Source organism: Melanaphis sacchari, unplaced genomic scaffold (assembly GCF_002803265.2).
Source record: "Melanaphis sacchari strain LSU unplaced genomic scaffold, SCAv2.0 Contig340_pilon_pilon, whole genome shotgun sequence".
Classification (NCBI taxonomy): domain Eukaryota; kingdom Metazoa; phylum Arthropoda; class Insecta; order Hemiptera; family Aphididae; genus Melanaphis; species Melanaphis sacchari.
Genome location: NW_020271206.1, coordinates 13,595 through 41,589, shown reverse-complemented (window position 1 = coordinate 41,589; position 27,995 = coordinate 13,595). Strand labels below are relative to the sequence as shown.

General features: G+C 34.1%; 5 protein-coding genes across 6 annotated transcripts; 1 reads left to right on the top strand and 4 right to left on the bottom strand.

The window, feature by feature from the left end:
* Positions 1-2,504: 2,504 nt before the first annotated feature.
* On the bottom strand, positions 2,505-3,079 carry LOC112596727 (E3 SUMO-protein ligase KIAA1586-like; the record flags this gene model as incomplete). The annotated part of the gene is made up of 2 exons (XM_025342511.1): positions 3,023-3,079; positions 2,505-2,924 (listed from the first exon to the last, which is right to left on the bottom strand). Coding segments are annotated over exons 1-2 (477 nt in total), but the record flags the coding sequence as incomplete, so codon positions are not given.
* A 232-nt stretch (positions 3,080-3,311) lies between these two features.
* LOC112596733 (E3 SUMO-protein ligase KIAA1586-like) lies at positions 3,312-4,229 on the bottom strand. The gene has a single exon (XM_025342517.1). It carries the CDS (start codon positions 4,227-4,229, stop codon positions 3,312-3,314), a length of 918 nt encoding a protein of 305 aa, XP_025198302.1.
* Positions 4,230-8,708: 4,479 nt separating this feature from the next.
* Positions 8,709-9,987, bottom strand: LOC112596729. 2 transcript variants are annotated; one of them, XM_025342513.1, is made up of 2 exons: positions 9,863-9,987; positions 8,709-9,795 (listed from the first exon to the last, which is right to left on the bottom strand). In XM_025342513.1, the coding sequence occupies exon 2, from the start codon at positions 9,554-9,556 to the stop codon at positions 9,212-9,214; it is 345 nt and encodes a 114-aa protein (XP_025198298.1). In that variant the 5' UTR covers positions 9,557-9,795; positions 9,863-9,987; the 3' UTR covers positions 8,709-9,211. Both variants share the same exon structure in this region, with proteins under 2 accessions (XP_025198298.1, XP_025198299.1).
* A 4,856-nt stretch (positions 9,988-14,843) lies between these two features.
* LOC112596732 (zinc finger BED domain-containing protein 4-like) lies at positions 14,844-17,232 on the top strand. Its single transcript, XM_025342516.1, has 6 exons — positions 14,844-14,999; positions 15,268-15,409; positions 15,469-15,552; positions 15,670-15,789; positions 15,875-16,210; positions 16,328-17,232. The coding sequence occupies exons 1-6, from the start codon at positions 14,844-14,846 to the stop codon at positions 17,230-17,232; spliced, it is 1,743 nt and encodes a 580-aa protein (XP_025198301.1).
* An 8,578-nt stretch (positions 17,233-25,810) lies between these two features.
* On the bottom strand, positions 25,811-27,571 carry LOC112596731 (SCAN domain-containing protein 3-like). The gene has a single exon (XM_025342515.1). The coding sequence runs from the start codon at positions 27,569-27,571 to the stop codon at positions 25,811-25,813; it is 1,761 nt and encodes a 586-aa protein (XP_025198300.1).
* Between the last annotated feature and the right edge of the window lie 424 nt (positions 27,572-27,995).

Below are 27,995 nucleotides of genomic sequence, written 5' to 3'. Positions count from 1 at the left end.
TATATTAAATAGGACCAGCTGGCCAGTCTGCGCTCCACAAACTGTAATTTTTTTTCTAATTTTATATTATTATTGGTTCTGTATATTATATACGACTCGAATAGTCGAAATTTAAAATTATTTATTATTATAATATATATCGTTATTTTTATTATTGGTTGTGCCGAACCGGCAATTACATCTATATATTTTTATTGTTTTGAGCCAAAAGGGCTATTTATTATTATTATTATTATATTATTATAGCTCTAATAAGTCTAATAGCTACTTTATATTATTATATTACATTTTGTTGTTGTGGCTCTAATAGTTACCTCTTTTTATTATATTTTTACTTGTTGGGCCAAAAGGGCCGTAACTTATTTAATATATTATCACTTCATATTTTTATATATATTTTTTTATTTACCGTAACAGAGTTACCTGATTGTCCTTATTTTTTAAGTCATACACACAAACATATATACACACAGACACACACCACCCACACACTAGCACTCACAGGATTTGCTCGGCGAACCTGTCCACTTCCTGTTGAGTGCTATACACATATATACACACATACACAGGTCGGTCAGTGTGTAACCGTATAACAGCGTAATAACATTTGGTGACCGGGCGCGCACACTTATTATTAAATGCTCCCGGCCCGTACACATTGCTTCATAAATTGGAGGGAAACCCAATTGATCACTCCAATAATCCCTCACATTTGGTACATGGCACACTGAAGCATATAAACATATACCTACATACCTTTTTAGTTCAATAATAGATACACAGATACAGATATGGTTTATTTGGATTTTTTTGCGTTGAGAATAATTCTGATTCGTTTTTTATTTTTTCAAATAATTCATCAGTGAAAAAATATGAAAAAAAAACTGCAGTGGTGAATTAAAATTCAAAATATTAGTTGGTAAAGTCACTGGATTGTGTACTAAACTGACATCATTAGTTATTAGGTTACCTTTCTTCCATTTTAAGTTTACTGGTTTCTGAGGTTGTTGAACTTTAGATATACATATGTTAGCAGGAATAGGAGGATTAATATTAGGAGATGGCGCTTGTCCCTGGGAACTGGTTTGAGATTGCGAAATAGTAGGAATAAAATGATTAGTAACATTGTTATGAGATCTCAAAGCCCTACTATTAGATGACAAAATATTTTTATTGATAGCAATATTATTTATATTTTCATCAGATGTAGCAATAGATGAACAAGGTTCAGCAATATCATTACTAAAAGGAATACTAACAAACTCGCCGTTTATATTAGCTATTTCAATAGGCAAATTATTGATATCAATAAATTCTACATTACTAACGTTTTCAAATGTATTTTGTACCTTATTACTATCTAAATCATTTTCACCTTTAGAATGTTCAAATTCATCTTCACTTTTTTCCCATTCAGTTAATAATGCAGTTATTTCAAAATCGTTTAAAGCCATTAAAAAAAACTAACTCAACACTTATATAAAAACAAAAAGTAAGTTTGTATAAAAATAAAATGAATGACAATATTGAAGATAAACCTAATATATTATTAGCGCACAGTTGCTTTCAAGCAACAAATATTATTAGTCTTATAAAAATAAAACTGCCCATTATAATGTTATACAAATTACATTTAATAATTATTGATAACATGAACAAATAAATAATAATTTTTATTTAGTTTATTTTAACATTTAGATCGGCTAAATGATAGTAGGAAAAAGTGCACATGGAGCATGGCAATATCTTACAGGCACCTCACTTTAAAATAGCTGTACGCAATATTATTATTAATAAAATAAATATTAAAATGTGATAACTGGCTATTATAGTATATTAATATTCCCATAGATGAAGTTGGTATCACTATATACGAAATATTTATGTTTTATTAACAGTTATTTAAATTGTTGCCTAGAAGCAACACGGCGCATTGATGGGTTAAATATTAGTTTAAGCAATAAGCATTGAGGAATTGATGTGTTTAAATTAAAAGTGATTAGTTTTGTTAACCATTTTATGCTACTCGTATTTGTATATTAATGTTTATAATAAAGTTTCTATCGTACAAAAATAAACTTTTATTTTGTTCGTAAACTATAAACAAGTGGCCTACAAGGCACAAAATGAACCAGCCCATAAGGAAAAATCCCAATTTTCCGATAAGTAAATCCACCACTAGCCAGAGGTGTTCCCAATATTTTTTTTGAGAGTATACTAAGACTCTAGTCAAGGTGAAGATCCATGATTTAAATAAGGGAGGGTAGAATGATAAAAATAGAACCTTTTTTTAAGTATTTAAAAATACTCATAAATATTTTTAAAATAAAAGTAATAAACATGAATATTTAATAATATGCAAATATTTTTACTGTGGTCTATAATTATAAAGGATGTGTTAAAAATATGAAAAAAAAATCAAACTTTTAAAAAAAGCTTGAAATTACCTTTATAAGTCAATAAAATATGAAAATATACAAATAATAAAAAATTTAATTAAATAAATTGTTAAAAAATAATTTCTGCATCTTATTTTCGTCGTCTATTTCTTTTCTTTCTTTACCTCTAGGAGTGGAAACGGCAGAACGGTGATCTCTTAACCAAATTTTAATATAAGGTCTAGGATTAAAATCTGCAACTGAAGGGCCATTGATAGAGATGAACATCAAATCTGACACATTTTCAATGTTTAAGCTAGTCCTTAAATCAGTTATTGTCAAATTCATATCGGAAAACCCTTGTTCACAATCAGCTGTTGAAGTTGGGAGTATATTTAATGCTTTCATGAAACTAGAAAAAACATTTCTTGAACGGAAGTCAACTACACTTTCAAATTCAGAAAAACCTAATGTCCGTGATACTCTTTTAACTTCATCTTCTCCCTTTGCGTCATTAGTTGCTACTTTGAACACTTCATCAATTACCTATAAAATAAAAGACGATTTATTAAAATATTCATTTATTCTGTTTAAATAATCAAAATATTGAAATAAATTATCAAAATAATAGTTTTTTTCTTTACCTGAATGTCTTCTAGCATTGTTTTATTTTTTGAGTCATCAAATAAGCGTTGACGCATTCTGTCTACTAAATTTTGCAAAAATTGTAACCTGTTAATCCCTCCTGATTTTGTCATTGTAATATTGACACCTTTGTGAATTCCTTTCTAAATAGCTTCTATAATTTCCTTTTCTTTTTCCCCAGGTTCAGCTTTCAGACTTTCTAAAATTCTAATCGTTCTATTTATCTCCGACTGGGCACGCATTAGAGTTGTTTTTCTGGACTGTAATATACAAGATAACATTGCAAGCTTAGAAAGAACATCGTAAATAAGTCCAAGTTCCTCCCAAAAAGAAGAGGATTCTAATTTTTTTTTTTATGCCATTTGATGTCACATCATATGTTTTACTAACATGTAAATATATTCCCGGATAATTATTCCATATGGCTTTTATAGTTCGAAAACTGCTTGCAGGCCAGCGTACATTCAAAACACGACCTATTTTTTTCATTTCAATGCCTACTTCAACACAAGATTTATCTAAACCCATTGAATTTTTAGGACTTTGATGATAGTAAGCATAGAGTTTGTCCATTAGACTTTGGAAACGAGAGACTCCTATACAATCTTTTATTACGTCATATACTGATAGTTCGAGACGATGACATAAACAATGCCAGGTAAATAGATTCGGAATTTTTTCGCGTAGTTTAGTAGCAACTACAGCTTTCTTACCCGTCATTACACTTGCTCCGTCACTGGCAAAAGCAATCCAGTTGTTTAATGCAAACGATGTTGATATCCCATTACATTCTAAACTTAACCAAATAGATTTTTCGATAGTTTCAGCATCTTGTCTATCTAACTCAATCAAGTCTAAGAATGCTACAACGTGCGATTCTGCGTCAAAATATGATGAAATATACAAAATTAGTGTACATTTGGTACTCAGCGTTGTTGATTCGTCAATCATTATGGTAAATTTCGAATTCGACTGTATAAGGCATAAAATAAGTCGTTTGCGCATCTCCTTTGCAATGACGTTTACCATTCGAGTGGCAGTTATTCTGCTATGTAAGGAAGATCCCATGTCCAATCCATTGATTTGTTGTAATTGAACAAGTTCTTCAAACTGTTTAAAGCGACGGTGATTTTTTGCTAAGCAATATACAGTTCTAAAAAGTCGCGTATTGGAATCAATCTCTACTTTAGATATACGTTCAAACATTTTATCTAATACTTTGTCTGAGTTTTTTTTTTAATATGTTTTCAGCTAACACATGAGCTTTGCTTTCTGAATGTTGTTTAATTTTATTTCTTAATGATGCCAGTTGATTTGTACGATTACACTCAGCAGCTACGATTTCAAAGCCTACCCACTCAGAAGAAATTCAAACTTTGCTATCGATGTTAGATTTTTGAAAATTGATACTATTTTTAGCTTGAATGCAATTATTACATCCTAGTTTCCCATTTTTGCTACTTAACCATGAGTTTTTCTTTCGAAACTCTATAACCTGTTCTTTTGTCCATAATGCAGGCCAAATTTTGGAAGTATCCCATACATCTTGTATTTGATTATCGATTTAACTATCACTAACAAAATTATCTTCATTGGGCATCACTAGCTCGTGTGAACTAGTAGCACAAATGGCAGTATTAGTCGCATTTTTAGGTTTTTTTTTCTCAGGGCATAAAAAAACTATCAAGTGTTCCGCTTTCACGTTTAAAATTCAAACTCATATTTTGATAAAAATAACACTTTATACAGTAAAACAGATTAGGATAGTTAATTAAACTCAATTAAATAAATTAATAAAACTGCTCAAATAAAATGAATACGTTAGTAAATAATTATTAATAAAAGAATTAAGAACTTATTCACGGTAAACAAAGAACGGTAGATCACACAACGCACAATCGATTTATAAAAATAATAAAATGTTACAAGTCGGCGGTAACGGATGTACTGATTAAATTAATCGTGTTCAGAGTCAGACGCATTTCCATCATCTAACGCGATAGTTCGTTTCTTGTTTTCTGAGAATCTAATAATAGTTGTAACTGTTGTAAGATATAAGTGTCATATTTTCGTTATCATTGTCATAAATAATAATTGAAGTATAAATGGCAAAAATGTGATTTCAAACATAGACGAAATTTACTTTCGTAGCATTTTCTGAGTAACCAAAACCAGTTTTTTTTTTTTGTATATAATTTGAGAATATACGCAGTATACCCATAGTTCTGACAAAATATCTTGAGAGTATACGGCATATATGTAGTATACCCTATGGGAACACCCCTGCCACTAGCCATAACTGTAGTTTAAAGGGTCATAAATTGTTGTGCATTGTGCAAGGCACAGAATGACTGAAATACTGAATTAATATAAAAAAAGGAAAAACACCGATGTTTTTTCGATGTTTTGAAATTTTTATATTAGTTTTTCCTTAAATAATAAAAAAAAATAGGCCGAAAAATCCTTTTTTTTTTGCTTATTTATATGAAAATTTGTGAAAACATTAAATATCGAAAAACATCGATAGTTTTCTCGAAAATCCGATGTATCGACAACATCGCTGTATTAAAAATTTTGCCCATCTCTATAGCTATGAACACATATATATATAAATACATAAGTTGATTTTATTTACCAACTATAATATGATCAGTCTCGCGGCGACACTCGTTCGATACACACGCGTCTTTCTGCGCTCCGTATATATACAATGTATTTCGCTCGTGTCTATTCGTTTTTTTTTTCACTTTTTTTTGAAACTTAAACCAAAATACGTATAGTGTTTTTCTTTCAGCTTGTCTTTCTACACAGAGACAACAGTAAGCTCAATTCATTCACTAAGTGCTCTAAAGCTTATTAATTTAAATTATTCATTACGTTATACTATAATTCACAATATTGCATAACACACACACACACACACACAGGTACCGGCCGATGCGGCACCTCTTATCGGAAAGTCGCAGAGTCACACGCAACGATTAACGGTTCAACTACTTATCTTCAGTGATAGTAATATATATATTTTAATTAATTACCTTCATCATGACCAAGAAAAACACAAACTCACAATCTAATGTTAATAACACCCAAACTTCCAAAAAAGCAACTAAACCGATCTCGATTAAATTAACCAACACAGCTGATGGTTGGAAAACGGCCCAACAAAATAAATACTGCTTTCTAGTTCATCAAACTCACAACCTGACTCCCCCGCCTCTCCTAAAACTAATAAAACTAAACTTTACACCATTCACTATTGCAGCTATATCGTTGTCGTCATCGCAAAAAGTGACCAAGTGAAATAACATTATCAAATGTGTTATTTGAACCACATTATTGTACGGAAAAAATGACCAAGTTATATGATCAATATTTTTACAAGATATAGAAAGACTGTTTTAACCAACTGCAGATTTCTAAACTATTTTCCTAGCAAAAAGTGATCAAGTTATTTAGTCATTTTTCGCATATTAATATCAAGTATATTTAAAAATATTGTTTAAGCAAAAAGTGACCAAGCCTCAATCAAAAGACATGGTTATAAATTATGAATATCACATCCAAAGACGTGATGAATATTTTACTTCTAAAACATTAGACAAAGAACGAACTACAAAAAATAACCAATATTTTTGTAATGCCACATTTGACCTGCAAAGTCTTCTCCAAATTCCAAGTTCTGAAGTATCAGCCATGTACTATAATAGAAAACTTCGTGTACATTATACGAGGCTGCTCCACCAAATAATGCATTTTGCTTTTTATGGACAGAAGTCAACGGTCAAAAGGGAAGCTCTGAGATTGGATCAGCATTGATAAAGTGGATTTATCAACTTCCTGAAAGTATTAAAGGAATTTTTCTATATTCTGATATATGCAGTGGGCAAAACAGAAATCAATTTATTGCTGCATTATTTTTATATGTCATAACTCATATAAAAATTGAAGTACTTCACCATAACTTTAAGGAAAGTGGTCACTCATATCTTTCCGTGTGTTGCGGGGTCGATCAGTTCTTCCGGGCTGCCCCGGAGACACTCGGCCACTTTGTATAACCGCGAGGTTATCTCTTTCAGGCAGTAACTTCGGATGACTTCGGGGGTCCCACCCGGGGCGCCGCCTCACCTAGGGAGCCATAATGAGTGACCGCCGTGGCCAGGGCCCGATAGATTATCGCCTGAGTCAAACACCTTCTACTAAGGCGGTACTCCCACAACCACCACGAGTTCTTCCTCAAGTGTGCCTTTCCCGGTGCAGGCGAACGCGTGTCCTCGGTGAGTCCACGCGGTCGAGCGTCTAGGGACCGGCACCCCCGGAGCATCGAGGCCGAATTAGCAAGCCGATTCAACGGGGCTTACTCTGAGTCCCGTGGTACGACGTTCGAACCCGGCGTTCAGGCCCTCGCAACTGCCTTGTCCGCAAGCAGGTCGATCGGGGCACTGCTGTGTGTACCGCGACGACCCCCTTTTAGTGCGTATGGTTTTGATCTTAATCGACAGATTGCCGTTTCTGCCGGTGCCTCTCTCGTATCAAGCCCCGAGCCGGCTGAATACGTGCACGTGCTTTGCCCGAAGGGTGGTCTGGCCCCTCTAGTTCGAGCTCTCAGTCTAGGCAAGAATTTATTCATACGGAATGAGGGCACCCAATTTGTCCCACGAGATGTCCCATCCGTCCCGCCACTGTGGGAAGCGGGCATTCAGCCCGTCTCGCGAGGTATCCCGTCCATCACCTCGGCTAGACGGGTCTTAGTACGGAGGGCGTTCGACGATCCTGTGGGGGGGCCGTCTTAGGGTCCCGCTTCGACTGCCACTATCCGGTACTTCGCAGGCTTTCGCCCCGCCGCCATCGATGACAGCGACAGTCGTTCCGGCTAGGCCCACTCGGACGATTTGTGCCCGCGTGGATAGGGGAGACTGTCCCCATGTCTCTGGCAGTGCGCCGTGCCCTGTACGTACGCCCTCTAGCCACACGCCCGTCCGCTATGGTTTTAAAATTAGGGGTCCGGGTCGTGTCCGCGGGATCGTCCTACGTCTCTACGTTCTAGGACTTCCCGGGAGAAGTTTTTGAACGCAAGGAACATGGCTTCCGTGGAGGTCATGGTATTGCAGTCGCACGGCCAGTCCACACCTTCCGCTTGCGATGCGGCTGCGAGCTTGCCTCTTTCCTGTCTACGTGTGTAAACGGTAATCGAGAACACTCAATATCTTTGCGTAGAGACCTGATATTTGAATTCTGTTTTTTTGGCAGTTGTTATGACATAAAAATACACATTTTTATGGTCTTTGAATTTTTTTTACTTAACTAGTCACGCGTATGCGCATGTCAACTTTTTTTTTTTAAATGGCAACCCCCTGCTTTAACCACTAATTATTTTTCACCTATTTTTTTAATGAATTTTGGTAGTTGAATCAACTTTCTAAGTCCAAAATTGACTAAGTTACAGCAATTCAAAAAAAAAAAAAAAAAATTAGAAAAAAAAATGCTCTCGATTTTCAGCTTTTTAATTGTAACTCTGAAAATAATTATTATAGGATTGTTAAAGATTGACATTTTCATAACTATTTATTATGGTGATATTAATACGTTAGGTTAACTTCAATTACTGAATAATTTTTTCTTTAGTTTGTGTAATAAATCATAACTTATTATTGCAGAAAAAACGTAAATTAGTATGTTGTTTATTTCTTTACATTTAATGGATCTATTAGAACGTATTAATAATTAATAACAAATTCAATTCTTATTTAAGTTACCTATTTATTTAGTTAATAAAAATCTAAAAATAAAAAAAAATCTAACGAATAAATTGTTCAAACTGTTCTCCGCCGTGAACAAAACATGTTTCAGCGCGCCGCATAAATTCTTTATTTGTTGCAGCAGTAATTTGTTCATCAGTCAGTCGATTGCATGTTGCTGTTATCTTATCTTTTAAATTTTGAAGATTTATAGGAGGATCGGCATACACTATTGTTTTCAAGTGTCCCCATAAAAAAAAATCTAGTGGCGTAAGGTCAGGTGATCGTGGTGGCCACTCAATGGGTCCGTATGTTCCTAGTCATCGTTTTTGAAATTGTGCATTTAAATAGTCACGAACTATGTGAGCATTGTGAGCTGGAGCACCGTCGTGTTGAAAAATAATATTACCTCTCAAAGCTAAAGGAATATCATCAAGCATCATTGGTAATTCATTTAGTAAAAAAATTATAATATCGTCTACCATTGAGTGTTCCATCATAAAAAAATGGACCAAGCAATTTACCACCAATTAAACCACACCAAACGTTTGTTCCCCAAACAGTTTGATTATTGGTTTCAAATGTCCAATGTGGATTTTGATCGTCCCAGTAACGGTTATTCTGGTTATTAATTACACCATTATTAGTAAACTTGGATTCATCTGTCCATAATATTGAGTTTAAAATTGATTGATTTTCGTCTAAACTGGTCATCAACCACGCAACAAAAGCTAGTCTACGAGGTGCATCACCCTGACGCAAATGCTGAACTAAATCTGGTCGATATGGATGCATTTTATATTTTTTTAATATCTTACAAACTGTGGTATGAGATATTCCAAGCTCTCTACCAACGTGCCGTGTTGAACTTCTGAGATTTGCTCGAACATAGGCTAATAGGTTTTCCTCGGCCTCTTCACCTAAGGCATCACCTCGTCTTTGTTGTAAATTATTTACCCTTTAAGAAAATGATCCATAGGTTCTTAGATTCTTTTCTAAGTTATAAAAAAAACTATGGACAGGATGTTCTCTATCTGAAGTAAATAAAAATAACGAAACTAACTTAGAAGATTATGTAAAGAAAAATAAAGACAATTATACCTGGGTAACGTTGTGCATATGTTTGTGCCGCAAGACGTGCATTTTTTTGACACTCCCAATAAATAAATAACATATCAACTTTATCTGAATGAGGCATATTTGTCACGGAGTAACGCACGGTTTGAACGATGAAAAATATCGAAATGTTCAGTTATTTCATTTATCTCATCGTATTTATAATTTTATATCAAATTGTCATACAGATAAAGTTTACTATAAGGTAAACCTAATGTTTAATCTTATTAATAACCGAAAAATACGATAAGTATTAGATTAGCAGAGGTAATTACCTAATTAATTTGAACAATTTATAAATACATTTATAACTTAACGTTCTTATAGAAAATTTTTCAGTAATTGAAGTTAAAATAACGTATTAATATCACCGTAATAAATAGTTATAAAAATGTCAATCTTTAACAATCCTATAATAATTATTTTCAGAGTTACAATTAAAAAGCTGAAAATCGAGAGCATTTTTTTTCTAATTTTTTTTTATTTTTTTGAATTGCTGTAACTTAGTCAATTTTGGACTTAGAAAGTTGATTCAACTACCAAAATTCATTAAAAAAAATAGGCGAAAAATAATTAGTGGTTAAAGCAGGGGGTTGCCATTTAAAAAAAAAAAGTTGACATGCGCATACGCGTGACTAGTTAAGTAAAAAAAAATTCAAAGACCATAAAAATGTGTATTTTTATGTCATAACAACTGCCAAAAAAACAGAATTCAAATATCAGGTCTCAACGCAAAGATATTGAGTGTTCTCGATTACCGTTTACACCGGGATATGCTGAGCAATCGAATAGCACATGCTCCGCGGTTTCCTCTGGGAGATCGCATCGGCAACATGCCTCGCCTCGAAGGTTGAAACGACAGATCGACGAATTGAAATTCCCGTGTCCAGACACGAACTGCGAGATGTGGTGATCCGAAACGAACCACGGCCTCTCCAGGCTGCGCCGGACGTCCGGGAACCAAATCGCCGTCCGACTGCCATTGTCACTGGCGACCCATCTCTCCTGCCAGAGATGTATGGTAGTGTCGTAATACTGTTTCACCTTTCCAACAACGTCTGACGCCGACTTGTTTCCTCTCCTCACGGCGCTCTTCTCCCGTTCGATCTTAGCCAGCCGAACTAGTTCCAAGTCGAGGTGAGGTACTCCGGCTATGACCTGGAGCGTTATCGTCAACGTGGTCTTATACGCGCCCGACATTGCCAGTAACGGGCGTCTTTGGGCGATGGTTGACTGTGTTCGATACCGGTACTGAGCCATGCAGCTTTCGGCTCATACCGAGGCCGCATATCCCATACGCGGCAGGAACACCGAATTGTACAGGATCCTTGTCGTTCTTTCTTTAAGGCCCCAGCTAGCCTTAGCCACAGATATTAGTCAACTGAATAGCGCTACCGAGGATGCAGCGTTTTCCGCCAGATGGGAGCTAATCTTCCTTTGCGGGTCAAACGTGACCCTGAGGTATTTCGCCTCCGTGGTCATTTTTACCTTAGTCCCACCAAGCCCGCAAGTCAAGGGGCTTACTTAGTTGTCCCTTGATCCACAAGGTCTGCGACTTGGCCACCGAGAAGATGAGTTTTCTTTCAGTTGCCCACCTCGACGCTATTTTTAGCAGCTCGTTCGAGCGTTCCATGAGCTCCGGACGGTGTTTCCTGGAGATTAGTAGCGCGAGATCGTCCGCGTATGCGACTATCTCTGTCCCGGGGGGAAGATCGCCGGACAAGGGCGGGTTGACCGCGTACCTCCAGAGGTCGGGACCGATCTCCGAGCCCTGCGGGCAACCCTTTGTTAGGGTCGTCGAGAGTGTCATGTCTCCAATCGCCAAGTGGGCCTTTCGACCGTCTAGATAGCTCTTTGTCAGGGCGATCAACCCAGAGCCGCATTTAACCTTTTCAAGATCTTTCATTAGTTGCGCCCACCAGAGGCAGTCAAAAGCCCCCGATATATCCAGGAATACGCCTACGACGTATTTCTCCCGCCTTTCATCTGACCAGCCGAAGGCGTGTGTCATTGCATCAACGGTCGATAGGTTCTTGGTGAAACCAAATTGTCTGGCCGACATATGGATGTCCGTATCTTTACGGATTCTCGCCACGATAAGGTGTTCCAGTGCCTTAGCTAGAACTGGGAGTAAGCTATTGGGTCGGTATGACCTAGCCTTCGTCGGGTCCTTTATTGGGCGATTTCCTAATGACGACCAGCGCCGCGTTCTTCCACCGGCTCGGGAATGTCCTCGTAGCCAGTGAGGTATTGAACGCAAACGTAATTTGGTTTTGGAGGACGGGCCACGCTTGCCGCAAGATTCCTACCGTGATCCCGTCCAGGCCCGGGGCCTTGCATGTTTTCATCCGCCATATGGCATCTCTTACCTCATCGACCGTGCACGGTTCAACCGGGTCGAACGTCGGACTAAGCCCAGGTAATGCCAACTCGAATCTGCCCACATAAACGCCGGTCTCTCTACGGATTTCCGCCTGTTCTGCGGTCTCTGTTGCGTCGCTATCCTCAGGGACCAGTTGCTCGAGAAGCCTCTCGCCGGTCTTCCTAAGCGAACACGTAAATGTTCTGTCCATTTTTCTGATGGACGCTGGTAGTTTCTCCGAGGGCCGTGTTCCCCCAGCTTTTAGCCATTTATAGACGGGTCCCCAGGGCTCCTCGTTCCCGGTGCCGGTAACGAAGGAGCGCCAGGCCGTCCGCCGTGCTCTGAAGCAGGCGCGGTTATATCTCCGCTTGAGGTCTGTGTACTTCCTCCTTATGGCTCTCTTTCTGAACGCGTTGCGTTCTGCGCGTAGTTTGCGCTTCCAGCGTCCTAATCTGGCGAGCTCGCTACCGAGGTCCGAGCTCCACCAGAGAGACGGTTTCAGACGTCCGACCACGGCCCGTTTCATGTGGGTATCACAAGCCGTTTGCAGCACTTCCGAGAGTGCGTTCACACAGGGATCTACGACCGGCAACCGAGCTCTGCTGACCGTGCTATCGTTAAACTTTTCAAGGTCTTACGGAATGATTTCCAATCAGTATTTTTCCATAAATATCGTTTCCGTACGGCATTACCAGTGGGCGGAAAGGCGTTCTGGCTGCACGCAAATCTAAAGCTGATCACGTTGTGATCGCTTGATGTCAATCCGGGTATGACCTTCCAGTCCGTCACCCTACGCTCCACCGAAGGCGAAGCGAGTGTAACGTCCAGGTTGGCTGACCCTCTATTCATGAACGTTCTAGGTTGGTCCGGCTGATTCAGCACGGACAGGCCCTCTTTACTTATCAATTCCACGATTTCTTCGCCCCAGTCGTCCGTGCCTTCATCGTGCCACACCGTCGACCACCCGTTAACATCCGCACAGACAAGCACGGCGCCGCGGTTCTGGTCCAGGGTGGACCCGAGCACGTCGGCGTGTGTCTGGGTGAGGTCAGAGAACTGGAAGTATGAATATACTACCGTCAAGCTGACTTGTCCCACCGTGAGCGTGGCCGCGGCCAAGTGGGGTGTACAGAGATGTCTAAGAGCGAGGACTCCTATGGCCGGGTTCGCGACAACAACGGCAGCCTTCGGCCATCGACCCGCCGCGATTACCCTAAGGGGATGCCTGTGTAGCTGGTAGATTCCCGTACCATCGGTCGCTGGCTCTTGGATTAGCGCGACGTCTATGGCTAACTCTACCAGAAGTTTGTCTATCTGGTGCGTGGCCGCCTTTCCTCGGCCCGCGTTAATTTGAATGAAATTTATCATTTTCTCCTCGGTCCTGCAGATCACCGCCTGGGAGGGGCACGTATCCAGCCCGGTGGCTAGCTCTGGCTCGTGATGGACGGGCGTATGTACGAAGAGACCTTCCGGGTTACGCATATTATCGGCGACTACCAATTCGCCTAAGGTCGATTCTTGTGCGCAGTCACTGGACTCACTGTCCCTATCTGGTTACGGGCTTTTCCGCTTTTTCTGTCGAGCTCTTCGTTTGTGGCGCCTGGCCCCGTTTCCCTTAAATATGGTTAACCGTCAAGAGTGGTGACTTTCGATGACCTAAAGGAGCTCTCTAAATTAAATGTATTATTCAGTTGGGTGCCTTTCCTGCGATTTCATCGGTTCTAAGAATTACAAGACGTGTGATCAAGTCTTAATTGTCATATTAAATAGTACAATGTTAACACTATCGTTTACTCATCATTTCCGAGAAGTCCAGGACGTGTGATCATGTTTTATTCATTATATTAAATATCACGATGTGCAGGTGTTCGCACTATCCGTTGGTGCTACACTGTTTGAATATATTATTCCATCGGTATACACATCACCTCTCCGTATAATATATATGTGTTGAAATAACACGGTACGTAACTAGGGATGGCAACGATATATCGATATATCGAAAATATCGATACATGAAGTCGATATATCGATAAATTTTATATCGATACAACCACACCGATATATCGCCTCGATATTATCGAGTCTTGTGATATTTTAATACGATTAATCGTTGGGACTTTAAAATACAATTATGAATTATTTGGGTTTTTATATATTTATAGCTATTATAGCAGTATGTTTACTGTTTATATGTACATCCTACTATTCCTACTTGATTCCATTGAAAGTAGATAAAGTCATATACTTATATAGGTATATTGTATTTGTACGGCCGTACGGTTCCACGGAATCTCCTACTATTAAACTATTATTAGAATATTTTATGATATGATGGATATTATGATTAATGAATATTGCCATTTACTCATATTAATCGTTATTCATTACCATTTCTTCGTAGTCCGTAGACCGTCGAACACTGTACGAATATACGACTATTTTTTTTGTTCTGATTTAACTGCTTTATGTTTTTGGCTGTACTTTACAATCGAAATATTATTTGCATTATTTTGCAATTTGTACCATTTTTTATTTGCGTGATTATCTCTATCTATTCCAAAAATGCCGCCGGTAAGTGGTGTTTGGAAACATTTTACTAAAATGAATAACTACTTGGCTACGTGCAATATTTGTCGTAAACGGCTTAAGACATCTGGAAATACGTCCAATTTACGTAGCCATATGAAAACGCACAATAAATCGACATCCCAAGGCCAAAATACCCAAAATACCCAAGATGAAGACCACCCAATCAATGTAAGTATTTGTTAATTAATACTTATTAATTATTATTAATAATACAAATTATTTCCTTAATATTATTATTAGGGCTCGGTCGCACGGAACTTAATTAATATTTAATTTATAAGAATATATTATTAATATTGTCTAATCATCAAATTGTATTGTAAAATGGCAAAATTGAAAATATGCTCTTAAAACTATAATGTTTTAAAATTTATTTAAATGCAACAAAAGTTAGCTATTTTATTTATAATGATAATATAAAACATAATTAAAATAGGTTGACGCAGATATAAGCGAATCTTCTAGTATTGCAACTACCAGTACATCTGAAGCTGCTTCTACTTCTGGAACTACTTCAGAACCAATCAAACGACAACAGTCAATTTCACAAGCTTTTACGAAAGTAGCTTCATTTTTGGGTAAATATTTTATTTTTAAATATTTAATTATTCAATTATATTAAAACTTTAATTTTTAGATGGTGGATCTCAACATTCTATATGTACTGAAGCTGTTATATATTACATTTGCAAAGATAATCAACCATTTAGTACGGTCGATGGTAAAGGTTTTCGATATATGCTGTCACGGATTTGCCCATTGTATAAAATACCAACTAGAAATACAATTAAAAAATATATTGATGACAAATTTGATTATCTTTCAATGCGGTTTAAAGAAAAAATCGAAAATGCAGAAAATATATCAGTTACAACTGATGCTTGGACTGATACTTATACTATGAAAAGTTTTTTAGGAATCACAATCCACTTCTTGAATGGTTTGACTTTTTTGCCAGGTAAAAATTAGAATAATGACTGTTAGCGCAAATTAATTAATAATTTAAATCATTAAATCCTTAAATTTAATTCATATTATTTTAGGTACACTTGGTGTAGTAGAATTGACTCAATCTCATACTGCTGACTATATAGGAAGTCAACTTCTAATTACATTGAGTAATTGGAATATTAATAAAAAAAATATTGCAGCTGTCGTCACTGATAATGGGGCCAATATGGTAAAAGCAATTTATGACCAGTTTGGAAAAGGGAATCATATTCCTTGTTTTGCCCACACGATTAACCTTGTTGTTGAGAATTCAATCTCAAATTCTGAGGAGTTTAAACAATTATTGCACAAAGTCAGAGAGGTAGTTAAGTACTTTAAACGGAGTACTTCAGCATCTGATGAATTAAGAAAATTGCAAATAAATGAAGGTAAAATGAATTTATGATTTTTTTTTTTTACAAAATTTAAAACAAAATAATATTATATTTATAATTTATGTACAAATTTGTAGTTTGATTAAATAATAAATAAATTGTATTTTTCAGGAAAAAAGGAAGGAAATGTCCATAAGCTTATATTAGATGTGAAGACAAGGTGGAACAGCACTTTTTATATGCTTGATAGATTTTTAATATTGTCTAAACTCGTTTCTGATGTTCTTTTGCAAAAACCATCAGGTCCTGAAATGCTCACAGCAAGAGAGCTACAACAATTGCGTGAAACAATAAAATTACTTCGGCCATTTGAGAAAGTTACTCTGGAAATATCTGGTGAAAAATATGTAGTTATCAGTAAAATTATGCCACTTTTGAATTGTGTTACTATTGAAATAGAATCATTACAACTTACGTTGGATATTGGGATTGAACTAAAAAGAAACATTATTACAGAATTGAAAAAACGGTTTAGTAAAATTGAGTTTTTTAATATGTTTCCAATAGCTACAATTTTAGACCCTAGGTTTAAAAATGTACACTTCAGAGATCCTGTAGCCTGTCAACAAGCTATAGTAGAGCTAAAAAAGTTGGCCAAAAGTTCAATACAGGAAGCAAGCTCGACTGATTGTTCAAGTGTTGACGAAGAACAGCAATCTGATAATTTTGATTTATGGGAACACCATAAAACATTAGTACATAAGAAATATAAAAGAAAACAAACAAGAACAGATTTGTCAGAAACTACCAATGTAAATGCCTACTTATCACAGCCTTTAATTTCTTTAAAAGAAGATCCAGTTCAATGCTGGGAAGATATGAAAACTGTGTATCCAGATTTATATGTACTTGCTCGGAAATATTTGTCCATCATGGGTTCGTCTGTTCCTTCGGAAAGATTATTTTCAAAGGCTAGTTTAACGCTTTCAAAATCAAGGAATAGACTGTTAGGAAAGAGATTGAGTAAATTACTTTTTTTAAACTCCATTGATGATGATCTTTGGTTCCAAACTTAATAAATGTTAATTTTGTTACATTTTTTTTTACTAAATTTAAATGATATTTTAAAAATTAAATATACAGACATACAGTATACAGAAATATATAAAAATTGCAAATATAATTTATTAAAATTGTTATGTTTTTATAAATATAAACTATCTTATAATTCTGTTAAATATATAGGTACATGCCTTGATTAATCAATTTGTTGGTCATTAATCCTATAGTAAGTATCGATTACAGTTTACGGCCTCGGACTACGGTATAACTGTATAAGCCATAAGGTTTTATTGAAATAAATTATAATCTATCATCTATTCGCAAGTCTATGAACCTTTTACCTTTTTTAGTATTAGAAAAAATGTTCCGATATATATCGATGTATCGATAAAATAGTGGTCGATATATCGTGGTATCGATGTTGGGTATGCAATATATCGAAATTTCGATATATCGATGGTCAACGATTTTTTGCCATCCCTATACGTAACACATCTACCGCTACGAAGAGCCCCGATCCGACGGTATAGGCGCTTAGGCACGACTCGGGCCATCACTTTCCGGGGACGGCTCGCCAGGACCCTCACAGCTGGTCAAGGCGACCCGACACCCGTCAGGGGATTACATCATCCTCGCGGTTACCCACGATTCAGAGGGGAGCGATACCGGCGCGATAGTCTTTCCCCGGGGGACGGCAAGCGGTCCTCCCGGTGAGCGGCCCCGCGCCACGGGCAAACCTAGGCCTTCACGCCCGTGGAACTACATTTCCGTCGCTCCCCGGATCGGGCAAACGCTCCGGCCTGTAGCGGACGCGTACGGAGCCCAACCCCCCACGCCACGCTGGCGACCGGTGTGGTTAGCGGACGTTCCGCCTTGGCAGTACCAGGCCCGAGAACCACCGCTGGGGACTAGCGAAAAAAGGCTGTGGTTTCGCTAGATATCGGTCACTCATATTGGAGGTGGATAGCATGCACAGTACAATTGAATCAACTAAAAAAAAATGTACCAATATATACCATGTATGATTGGTTGAATATCTGTTGCCTAGCTCGGTCTCAAAGAAATAATAAAAATGTTCTGGGTACTCGGTTCATGAATTATTATACACAGATATTTTTGATCTAAAAAGTCTAGCCGGTATTTTAATGAAGAATAGAAATATTGAACACTTTGGTGCTCAAGTGTCTTGGTTAAAAATAAAAGTTATGAAGTATGAAAAATATAAAAAAGGGATAATACAGTTCAAATACAATTACTCAGACGATGAATATAGAAGTATACATATGGGCGGAAAAGGTAGGCCTTCAATACTTCCCGAAAATTTAAAAATGTTGTACGATAAACCTCTAAAAATATCAGAAATCAAAAAAAAGATCTCATGAAGCTATGTAAATCTGAAGCTGTACCAAAAGACTTTCATAATTGGTATCAAAATATTCTTTCCTGTTCGAAGAAGAAGGATACCGGGGCGGCTCCAGAGCCTAAGTTAGGGGGGGGGGAAGTTATAATTTCACAAAATCTTATAACAAAAAGAAAACAACAATTTTTACAACACAAATTCAAGACGTCTATTTTCTAAATTGGCGAAAATATCAATAATATGATCTATTTGATCTAGAATATTTATTTTATTATAAACATTAAGTAAGCATAATGCTGATAGTCTATCTTCACTCATCCTTGAGCGAAGCCAGGTTTTCAGTCTCCGAAGTGTGGAGAAATTCCTTTCAGCAGAGGCAACACTAACTGGTAAAGTTGATAATACTTGCAATAATTTTTTAATAGTTGAAAACACATCTTCATCGCAGTTCATGTATGATTCCAAAGCTGTACATGGACGTTCTGTAATCGATTGTTGTTTCCATTTGTGAAGCCACAGACAAATTTCACCTAAAATAAATAATAGAAGTTGTCATGGCGATGCTAATTACTATTAACAATTATAATTAAATTGTATTATTAAAAAATAATAATGGTACCTTCTAACATATCAACCATTACATGTTCGGAAACAGTGAAAAGAGGTGAAAACTTTTTTGCTACTGTAATGATTCTCTTAGATATTTTTTGTCAGTCCTAACCATCAGTATCATTTAATTTAACAATAATACTTGGTATAAGCAAACGCAAAACAAATGCTTCCAATGTCTTTGTTTATAACCTATTGGTTATATCTGATTTTATAGCATCCAATAATGGAACATAAATGCTACGCAAGTAAAATTGTTCAGCATCCGTTGCAGGGTAATTATCACGATGTATTTGAGTTTTTTCTATTCTTGGCATTTTGATATCACATCCAATTTCTTCTGCTAAACTACTAGCGTTCAAGAAAATTGTGTGAAATTCACTAGCACACATTGTTCGTTTTTCTTGAAATATTTCCTTTATTCCTTCTATTGCAGAAGAAGCATTAGCTAAATCTAAAGATGTTGATTGTAGAAGTCTAGATACAAGCAGCAATAATTTTAAAATATCAGTAGTTGATAAAAGAGAAATTATAAAATCACTGTTGCTTATAGCTGCTAATAATATAGATGCTTTTGAAGATGAGTTTCGATCAGCCCACTTGGAAATTACTGTAAGCGCTTCAATAACCTGTAACAAATTAAAATTTTAGGCTCATACGAATTTTCAAAAAAACAGCCGATGAAATAATGATTGAAAAAAGTACACATTTAGAATTAGAAAAATCACCTAAAAATCAAACAACTGATGACTTTTTTGACTTTGGATCTTCTACTTTGACGTTAACCGGAATACCAAAATCAGAACTAGAAGTCTTACATTACTTCGCTGATGAAGAAAATGACCTTCAACATCTAAACAAATATCCAACTATCAAACAAGTATTTATTCGTTATAATTAGAGACCGGATTTATATGCATTTTAAATTGTAAAATATGCATGCAAACATGCACTATAAAAAGTCAAAATATGCAAGATAAAACGCAAAATATGCAAAATAATTTTTGATTATACAGCTATATTTATTCATTGTAAAGTTATAAAATCAAAATATAAATTATGAAAATATAAATAAACTACAATATTATTATATTATATAATGATGATAAAAATGAAAAAAATTTTAATTTATTCGATATTAGAAAAACAATAAGTAACAATAATATATTCCATATTGATCTCGGTTAAATTATGACGGCGATTTGTGAGAATATGTTTATATGCAGAAAAACTTCGTTCCACATCAACGCTTGTTATGGGCGCATATTTAAAACTCGACAACCTCCCTACCTACCAACTAATACGGAAACAAAATATTTTCAATTTTTGTATTGTGGAAAAATTTATATATAATAATTGTTCATACAATTATAAAATTAAATTAAATTTATACTTAGTGTATACGTATTATGTAAAAACATGCGTTTTTATATAAAATATACACTTGAACCCAAAATATGCAAAAATATGCAAAATAAAAGTTTGTAATATTATTTATTTAAGTATGATTGATAAAAACCCATTTATTGCATGCAATTGCTTATAAAAATATGAACATGCATAATATGCAAAATCCGGTCTTTAGTTATAATACTCCACTTCCGTCATCAGGTCCTGTAGAAAGACTCTTTTCATTTGCTACAATGACGAATCAACCAAAAAGCCATAAACTATCGGATCATTTATTTGAAAAACGTGTTGTGTTAAAGGCAAATTTATTATAAAAATGTTTCAAATTCTAAATTACTATGAATATCATATATTATCATTATTTTTATTAACATCATTGAATTATTACAATGATTGTTACTAAATAATATATACTTATTATTATACCTAATTAAATTAAACTTATTATTTGAATTATATTGTTATCATCATCATATTATTTAATTACATTTACAATAATTTTGTTATGAAAAAATATTTTGTTTCTAAAATGTTTAGTTTTTTATAATTGTTAATTTTGTTATCATGTGTCAAATGTATTACTGTAAAATTAATTGTATACTTAATTTGTATTCTTAAATTAGATATAAAATATAATAATCATAGAAAAAATAATAAAGATTAATCATGATTACAAATGAATACATTTTGTAATCGTAATCAATACTATGATTAAATTATTACTTTAATCATTTAAAATTATTTTTAATTGCGATTAACGATTACATTAATTTTTATAGCGATTAACGATTATAAAATGTAACCTTAATCATTAATCAGATTACAATTTGCCCAACACTGAATGAGTGATGTGAGTTTTAGAATCCTTCAATTTCTCATCATTTTTAGGGCTTAAAATACATTCAAAGTCGGCATAAATAACAATCGGAATTCTACAGGTTTTTTTATAACTTTTAAAATATATAAATTCGTCATCTACTCCTTCTTCAAACATTATAGGTCTTCCTAATTTATTTTTGTTACACATATTTTTTTATGACTAATTAATCCTGATTTACCCCAGCGTTTGCTTTTACATTTTTTATTACTGAAAGTTGTAAAACATCTCTTACAAATTATTAACTTAGAACAATTTTTAGTTTTCTGGCTCCTAATAAATCTTGAAAAATTGATAATATAACTATAATGTGATGTTTTACCATAACTAAATAAAAATAAATCAAAATGATTATTTTTTTCCAAATCAACAATGTTTTATGGAAAAATAAAATTGTTATTATTTAAACTATAAACATTTACCGAAACAATATTTAAACGTTCAAATATTTTTATCTGTTTTATCGGTGTCGGAAAATCGGGGAATAGTAAGTTCCTACACGAGAGTAGCAGGTAAACAATTACATATGTTAGTTCCTACACGGCGGAAAAAGGTACATATGTAAGTGTACCTATATGTGTATATATGTGTAAATATGTATATACGAATAAATATATGATGATTATATATTATATAATACAAATCGCATAACACATTTTCACAAATAAGCATATTATAATAATTAGATTTGTTATTGAAACTTTATACGCTGGTATAGCTATTTAATATAGGTAACTACATTCAAATATACTTATAAATATATATACGAAATCACTGGAAAATACGACAAGCTACAAACTGATAATATTATCCCCTATACCGACTCGACGTAAGGAAAAAGATAAAATATCTTATTATCTATATTTTTGACATACAAAATATTTATGACTTTTCATCATCGATAAAAATGATACAGAACTTGATTTTGATTTGATAAGCTTAAAATTAGTTATAAGTCTTATAACTATACACAGTAAAATGTACATCTAGTTATTTCTCTTAAAAGTTTTGTTAGTATTGTTCGAAACATCTGAGTGTCCGTACATATCCGTTTATACTAATCATATACAGTTATACAAATTCACAATGAGCGAGAATGTATCATTCATGTTGAGTGAAAAAGGCAAACAACTACTAGTTTTGAATAATTTAAAATTTTTTAAGCATCATACATCTAAAAAAACTGAAATTACGTGGCGTTGTGTAATAAATAAGTGTAGTGCAAAAGTTTATACTTTGGGTCAAAATGCCCAATTAATTAATACAGATAAATCGTGTTTTGATCACCGCCATGCAAGTGATAGCACTTTAAATCGGCAACAAATAAGCAATGCTTGCAAAAAAAAAGCTGTAGACTCTATAGTTGAAAAACCGTCAAAAATAATACGAAAAGAAGTATCAAATTATGTTAACGAAGGAGATTTGATTGCACCCGACTTAAAACTCATAGCAAGGAATATTCATAATGCAAGAATGCATTGTTTCCCCAAACTGCCAACATCAAGAAAAGAAGTTCACGAAATATTAAGTTTATTAGACATAAAAACAAATAGAGGTGAGTTATTTTTATATGAAAATGACGCGCTAAATGAAATAGTTATTTTTTCATGTAAAACAAATATAGATTTGTTAAAAGAATTAGATGTTTTATATATGGATGGTACTTTTAACTATAGTGATAAATATTATACGCAACTATACACGATTCATGGCATTAAAAATGGAGTGTACATTCCGTTAATGTTTTGTTTATTGCCAAATAAAGAAAAAAAGACTTACATTGCATTATTGAAAACAATAAAAATAGCTGGAGTAATACCTAAAAAAATTATTTTAGATTTTGAAATAGCAATGCATCAAGCAGTTTTTGAAATTTTTCCGGAAACAGAGGTGTTTGGATGTCGTTTTCATTTGGGCCAAGCTTGGTACCGCAAAATTCAAAATTTAGGTTACGCACCACAATTTAATTCTGCAAATGACGATGTAGGAAAATGGTTAGTACATATTTTTGGACTTCCTTTTCTCAATCCAGAGGAAGTGGCAGAATGTTTTACAGAATATTTTATGGCAGACAAACCTGAAAATGCAACTATAACCGAATTTTGTGATTATTTGGTAGACAATTATATATCAAATGAATCAATCTTTCCTCCGAAAATGTGGGCGCGGCAATGTTCTGATAGAGTCCATACGACAAGCGCTTGTGAAAGTTTTCATTCAGATTTTAACTCTAATTTTTATCACCAACATCCAAATATTTTTAAAATTATTAAAATTCTCAAACTTTTTCAAGTAAATACGTATATAAAAATAAGAACTACAATTAATAACCCAAAACCAAAAATCAGTAAAAAATACGCCGAAAAAGAAGATTTTATAAATGAAAAATTTCAGATTATAGAATAAGCAAAATAAATAAATACGATTATGTTAAATTATTAAGTTATAGAAATAAACCTCATAAAATATAAGTTTTCATTTTTATTATATTTTTTACTTTTTATATTATATTATATTCAATTTTTAAAATTAAAATGCATTATACGATTTTTATTATATTGTATAATCATCATATATGTATTTATTCGTATATACATCGAATATACATATATACACCTTTTTTCCGCCATGTAGGAACTAACATAGGTACCTGGTTTTTACCGTGTAGGAACTTACATACGTACCTTTTTCCGCCGTGTAGGAACTAACGTGTGTATTTTTTTTACCTGCTACTCTCGTGTAGGAACTTACATTCGCCCGGAAAATCAATACATTTAAAATTTAATCCACTCTTTTTTTCTAAAAAATTAAAATATACTTGGTTAAAACGAGATTTATTTGAACGCTTATCATATTTACTTAATATAGAATATTTAAAACAGTAATTATCCTTATTTTTAACATTAACAATCGCTTTTTTTTCTTTTATAGATAACGGTAAATCAATATATGAACTCCCTTTTAGAGGGTTTACTAAATTAATTCTTAACTGTAACCCAACTATTGATACAAGAGATTAACCTGAACCTTTTGCAATAAATTCTGATTCCTCAGTTAATATTTTATTGAACATACTATTTAGTAAACATGTAAAATCAGATGAATTGCATGCTAAAATATTTGATGATTTAAAAGCTATATCTTGAATATCATGGGTTACCGGACGTTCAAAAACAGCATCAACATGTAAATTAAATTTGATTGCTGTTTTTTGTGATGACTGTTTTAACTTTAAAATAAGCTTATCTAAAATATAACTAAAAAATAATTTATAATCCACATATTTTTGACTGTTCTTTATAATGAACGTTTTTGAACATTTTTTAAACCTTTCGATTTCGATCAGTCCGCTTCCACTCGTATTCATACGTTGGTATTTTGTGATTACTGATCTTTTTATAATTAAACTAAAAATAAAAAATAAATAAAAAACACTTTTTTCTTTTTAAATGTATATATATAGTTTATTATGTAGATTATTAAAAACATTATTTTTAAAAGTATAATTCAAATAATAATATAATCATTTTTTTTAAACATTAATGTATACAATCAAAATTTAGATCAAGATTAAATAATTCTGATAATGGTTTTAGATTATTACGTAATAAATTAGAGGTATCGCTGTAATGAGAATAACGTTCACTCAGACTATGAAAACTGTAATCATCATACAGCTTATAAAATTGAATAATAACTTTTATTTCATTTTGTAATTTGATTATTTGTTCATTTAAAATTTTAATTTTTTCTATATCTAATAACTTTTTAGCCAAGTATTTTTGGTATCGTATATTTTTTATTTTTCTTTTTATTAAAACTATTTCATTATTTTTCTCTATCTCCGTTTGAATTGCTCTTTCTTCTCCATCAGCTATTTCTTTCCTAGTTTTTTGCAACTCGTTTTTGAGGAAATTGATTAAATCCATTGCTAAAAAATCAATTTATTGATATATATATTTTTTTAAAAAAAATCCTTTAAACCAGTGTTTCTCAACCTTTTTTAAGTTATCGCCCCCTTAAATGTCAAAAATTTTTTTAACGGCCCCTACAATGAGAGAATTCTATAATAAGGGTTAGGTTAAGGGTATTTGGAAAATTTAAAAGAAAAAATTGAAATTATCTAATAACTCATGTTTTTATTTATTTTTTATGTTTGATATATTTTTTATTTATAGTTCTAGTATTATGGTAATTAATTTAAAAAAATAATTATTGATAAATAAATAAATAAAAATTAAATTAATTATTTAAAAAAATATAAATATAAATACATTTTTTAGTTTCTTTAAAAATATATTGCTAGGCTCAATGAGATGGTTGAACTTGGTGGTTTTTAGCAAGTTTTTTTTATATTAGGTTCGATGTTTGTTAATTTAAGTCGTAAATCTCCTCTTGTCACGATATCCAGTCGATTTCTCTTTTTTGTAATCAAATCTGTTACAGTGCTGAACCCTCGCTCGACAAGGTATGAGGAAGGAAAGGCTATTAACATTTTTTTAACGAGAGTCCACAGTCCAGGATAATTATGAATTATGTTAGTTTTAAGCCAAAATTCCGTGAGCCGATCACTACCCTTGAAAGTGGATTTCAATGTTTCATCAGTTGAAAGTTCGATTAGTTCTTCTTGAATTTGTATCTCTGCTGTCTCAATATTTATAAAAGGATTCATGACCCATTGAGGAACTTCCAACGACAAAATATCCTTAAAACGTTCTGAAAAGTCCATATGTAAAGACTCGAGGTGTTGACAGTAAACTTGTATGTTGTCGAAAGCTATTTTACTGTTTTTGTGCAGATCAGCCAAGACTGGGAACTGGCTGAACTCTTGGCGACCAAAATTGGTCTTCCACAAAGTCAATTTTTTTTGGAATGCAGAAATAACCGATTTTGACGTTATTAAATTGAGCTCGTCACCTAGCAGTTGCAGATTAATGGCATTAAACTTTGCAAATAAATCGGTCATATAAGCAACATCGCTTTTAAATAGTAACAACCTGTTTTTGAGCTTTACATCTTTCTCATCAAGAAACTCAAGCACAGAATCGAAAAGATTCCAAAACCTATTGAGGCAGGCACCTTTGGAGAGCCAGCGAACTTCGGTGTGTAAAAGCAAGCGATTGAATTCTTCGTCGTTTTCCTCGCATAGCTTTGTAAATAGTCGATTGTTCAACGAATTACTACGAATTTTATTCACAGCAGATATGACATATTGTAATGACTGATGCAAACGGTCACTGAGGTTTTTTGCAACTAAATATTGTCTGTGAATGACGCAGTGAATAGCTAAAATACCGGGTATTTCATTTTTTAAAAAAGCTATGAACCCACGATGACGTCCTACCATTGCAGGTGCTCCATCAGTGGCAATAGATATAACATTTTTAAGAGGAATATTTTTTTCTTTAAAAAAGTCTTTGACTATATTGAAAATAGATTCACCTTTTGTGTCAGTAATCAAGGTCCTTGCAAAAAGCATTTCTTGAACGATTTTTCCTTTGTTTACAAACCGGACGTATGCCAATAGTAATGCCTCATTATTCGGCAATGTTGATTCGTCGATTTGAAGTGAAAATTCTGTGGATGATAGAAGTTCACATAATGAAATTTCAACGTCTTCCGCCATTTCGTCGATTCGCCGTCGCACAGTATCGTTGCTTAATGGGACATTTTTTATTACACTGTGTGAGGCTGAATGGTGTAAAACCGTTTCTAAAATTTCTTTGACAGCTGGAAGTATTAACTCTTCGCCTATGGTATGGGCTTTTCCCGATTTTGCTATCAATTTCGATATATTATAAGAAGCAATCAAACCATCATCGCATTGTTTTGATGAGCCTGCGAATAAGCCTGAGACCGATGGTGCCTTCAGAAACTTGTCCCTAATATTTGTGAAAAACGACAAATCTTTATTTTGTTTGTCAGGATGAACTTTTTGCAAATGTTCCTGCAAACGAGATGGTTTCATTGCCTCATTGGAGAACACTTTATTACAAATTAAACACATTGGGAGCTGTATGTTGAATGGCGATGGAATAAATCCAAACTTTAAATACGTCATATTATATTGACGGCATTTTCTTTTTGCATCAGACATTTTTGGAAATACAATTTTACACACGTTACTAACTGACTGAATATAACGAAAACTAATACAACATAAGCGGGTCAAAGCAAACGGTGTACTAAAAGGTTGGTTAATATAGGCACCTATAATAAAGTATAATGTCAACGCACAATCGCTAAAATAATTAAGATAATAAATTTGTAGATAAGTTATTGTGTATTGCATAGATTGAGTAGTGACTGATAGTTATTATATGGATTATCAAGTATGAATTATTTTTAGGTCACACCGACACCATCTACAACGTTTTTGCGTGAACCGTTTGCCGCCCCTCTACCACCCAAAATTAGTTCACCGACCCACTACCACCCAAAACTAGTTCATTGCCCCTCGGTGACACTTTACCGCCCACTGGAGGCGATATTGCCCCGTTGAGAACCACTGCTTTAAACTA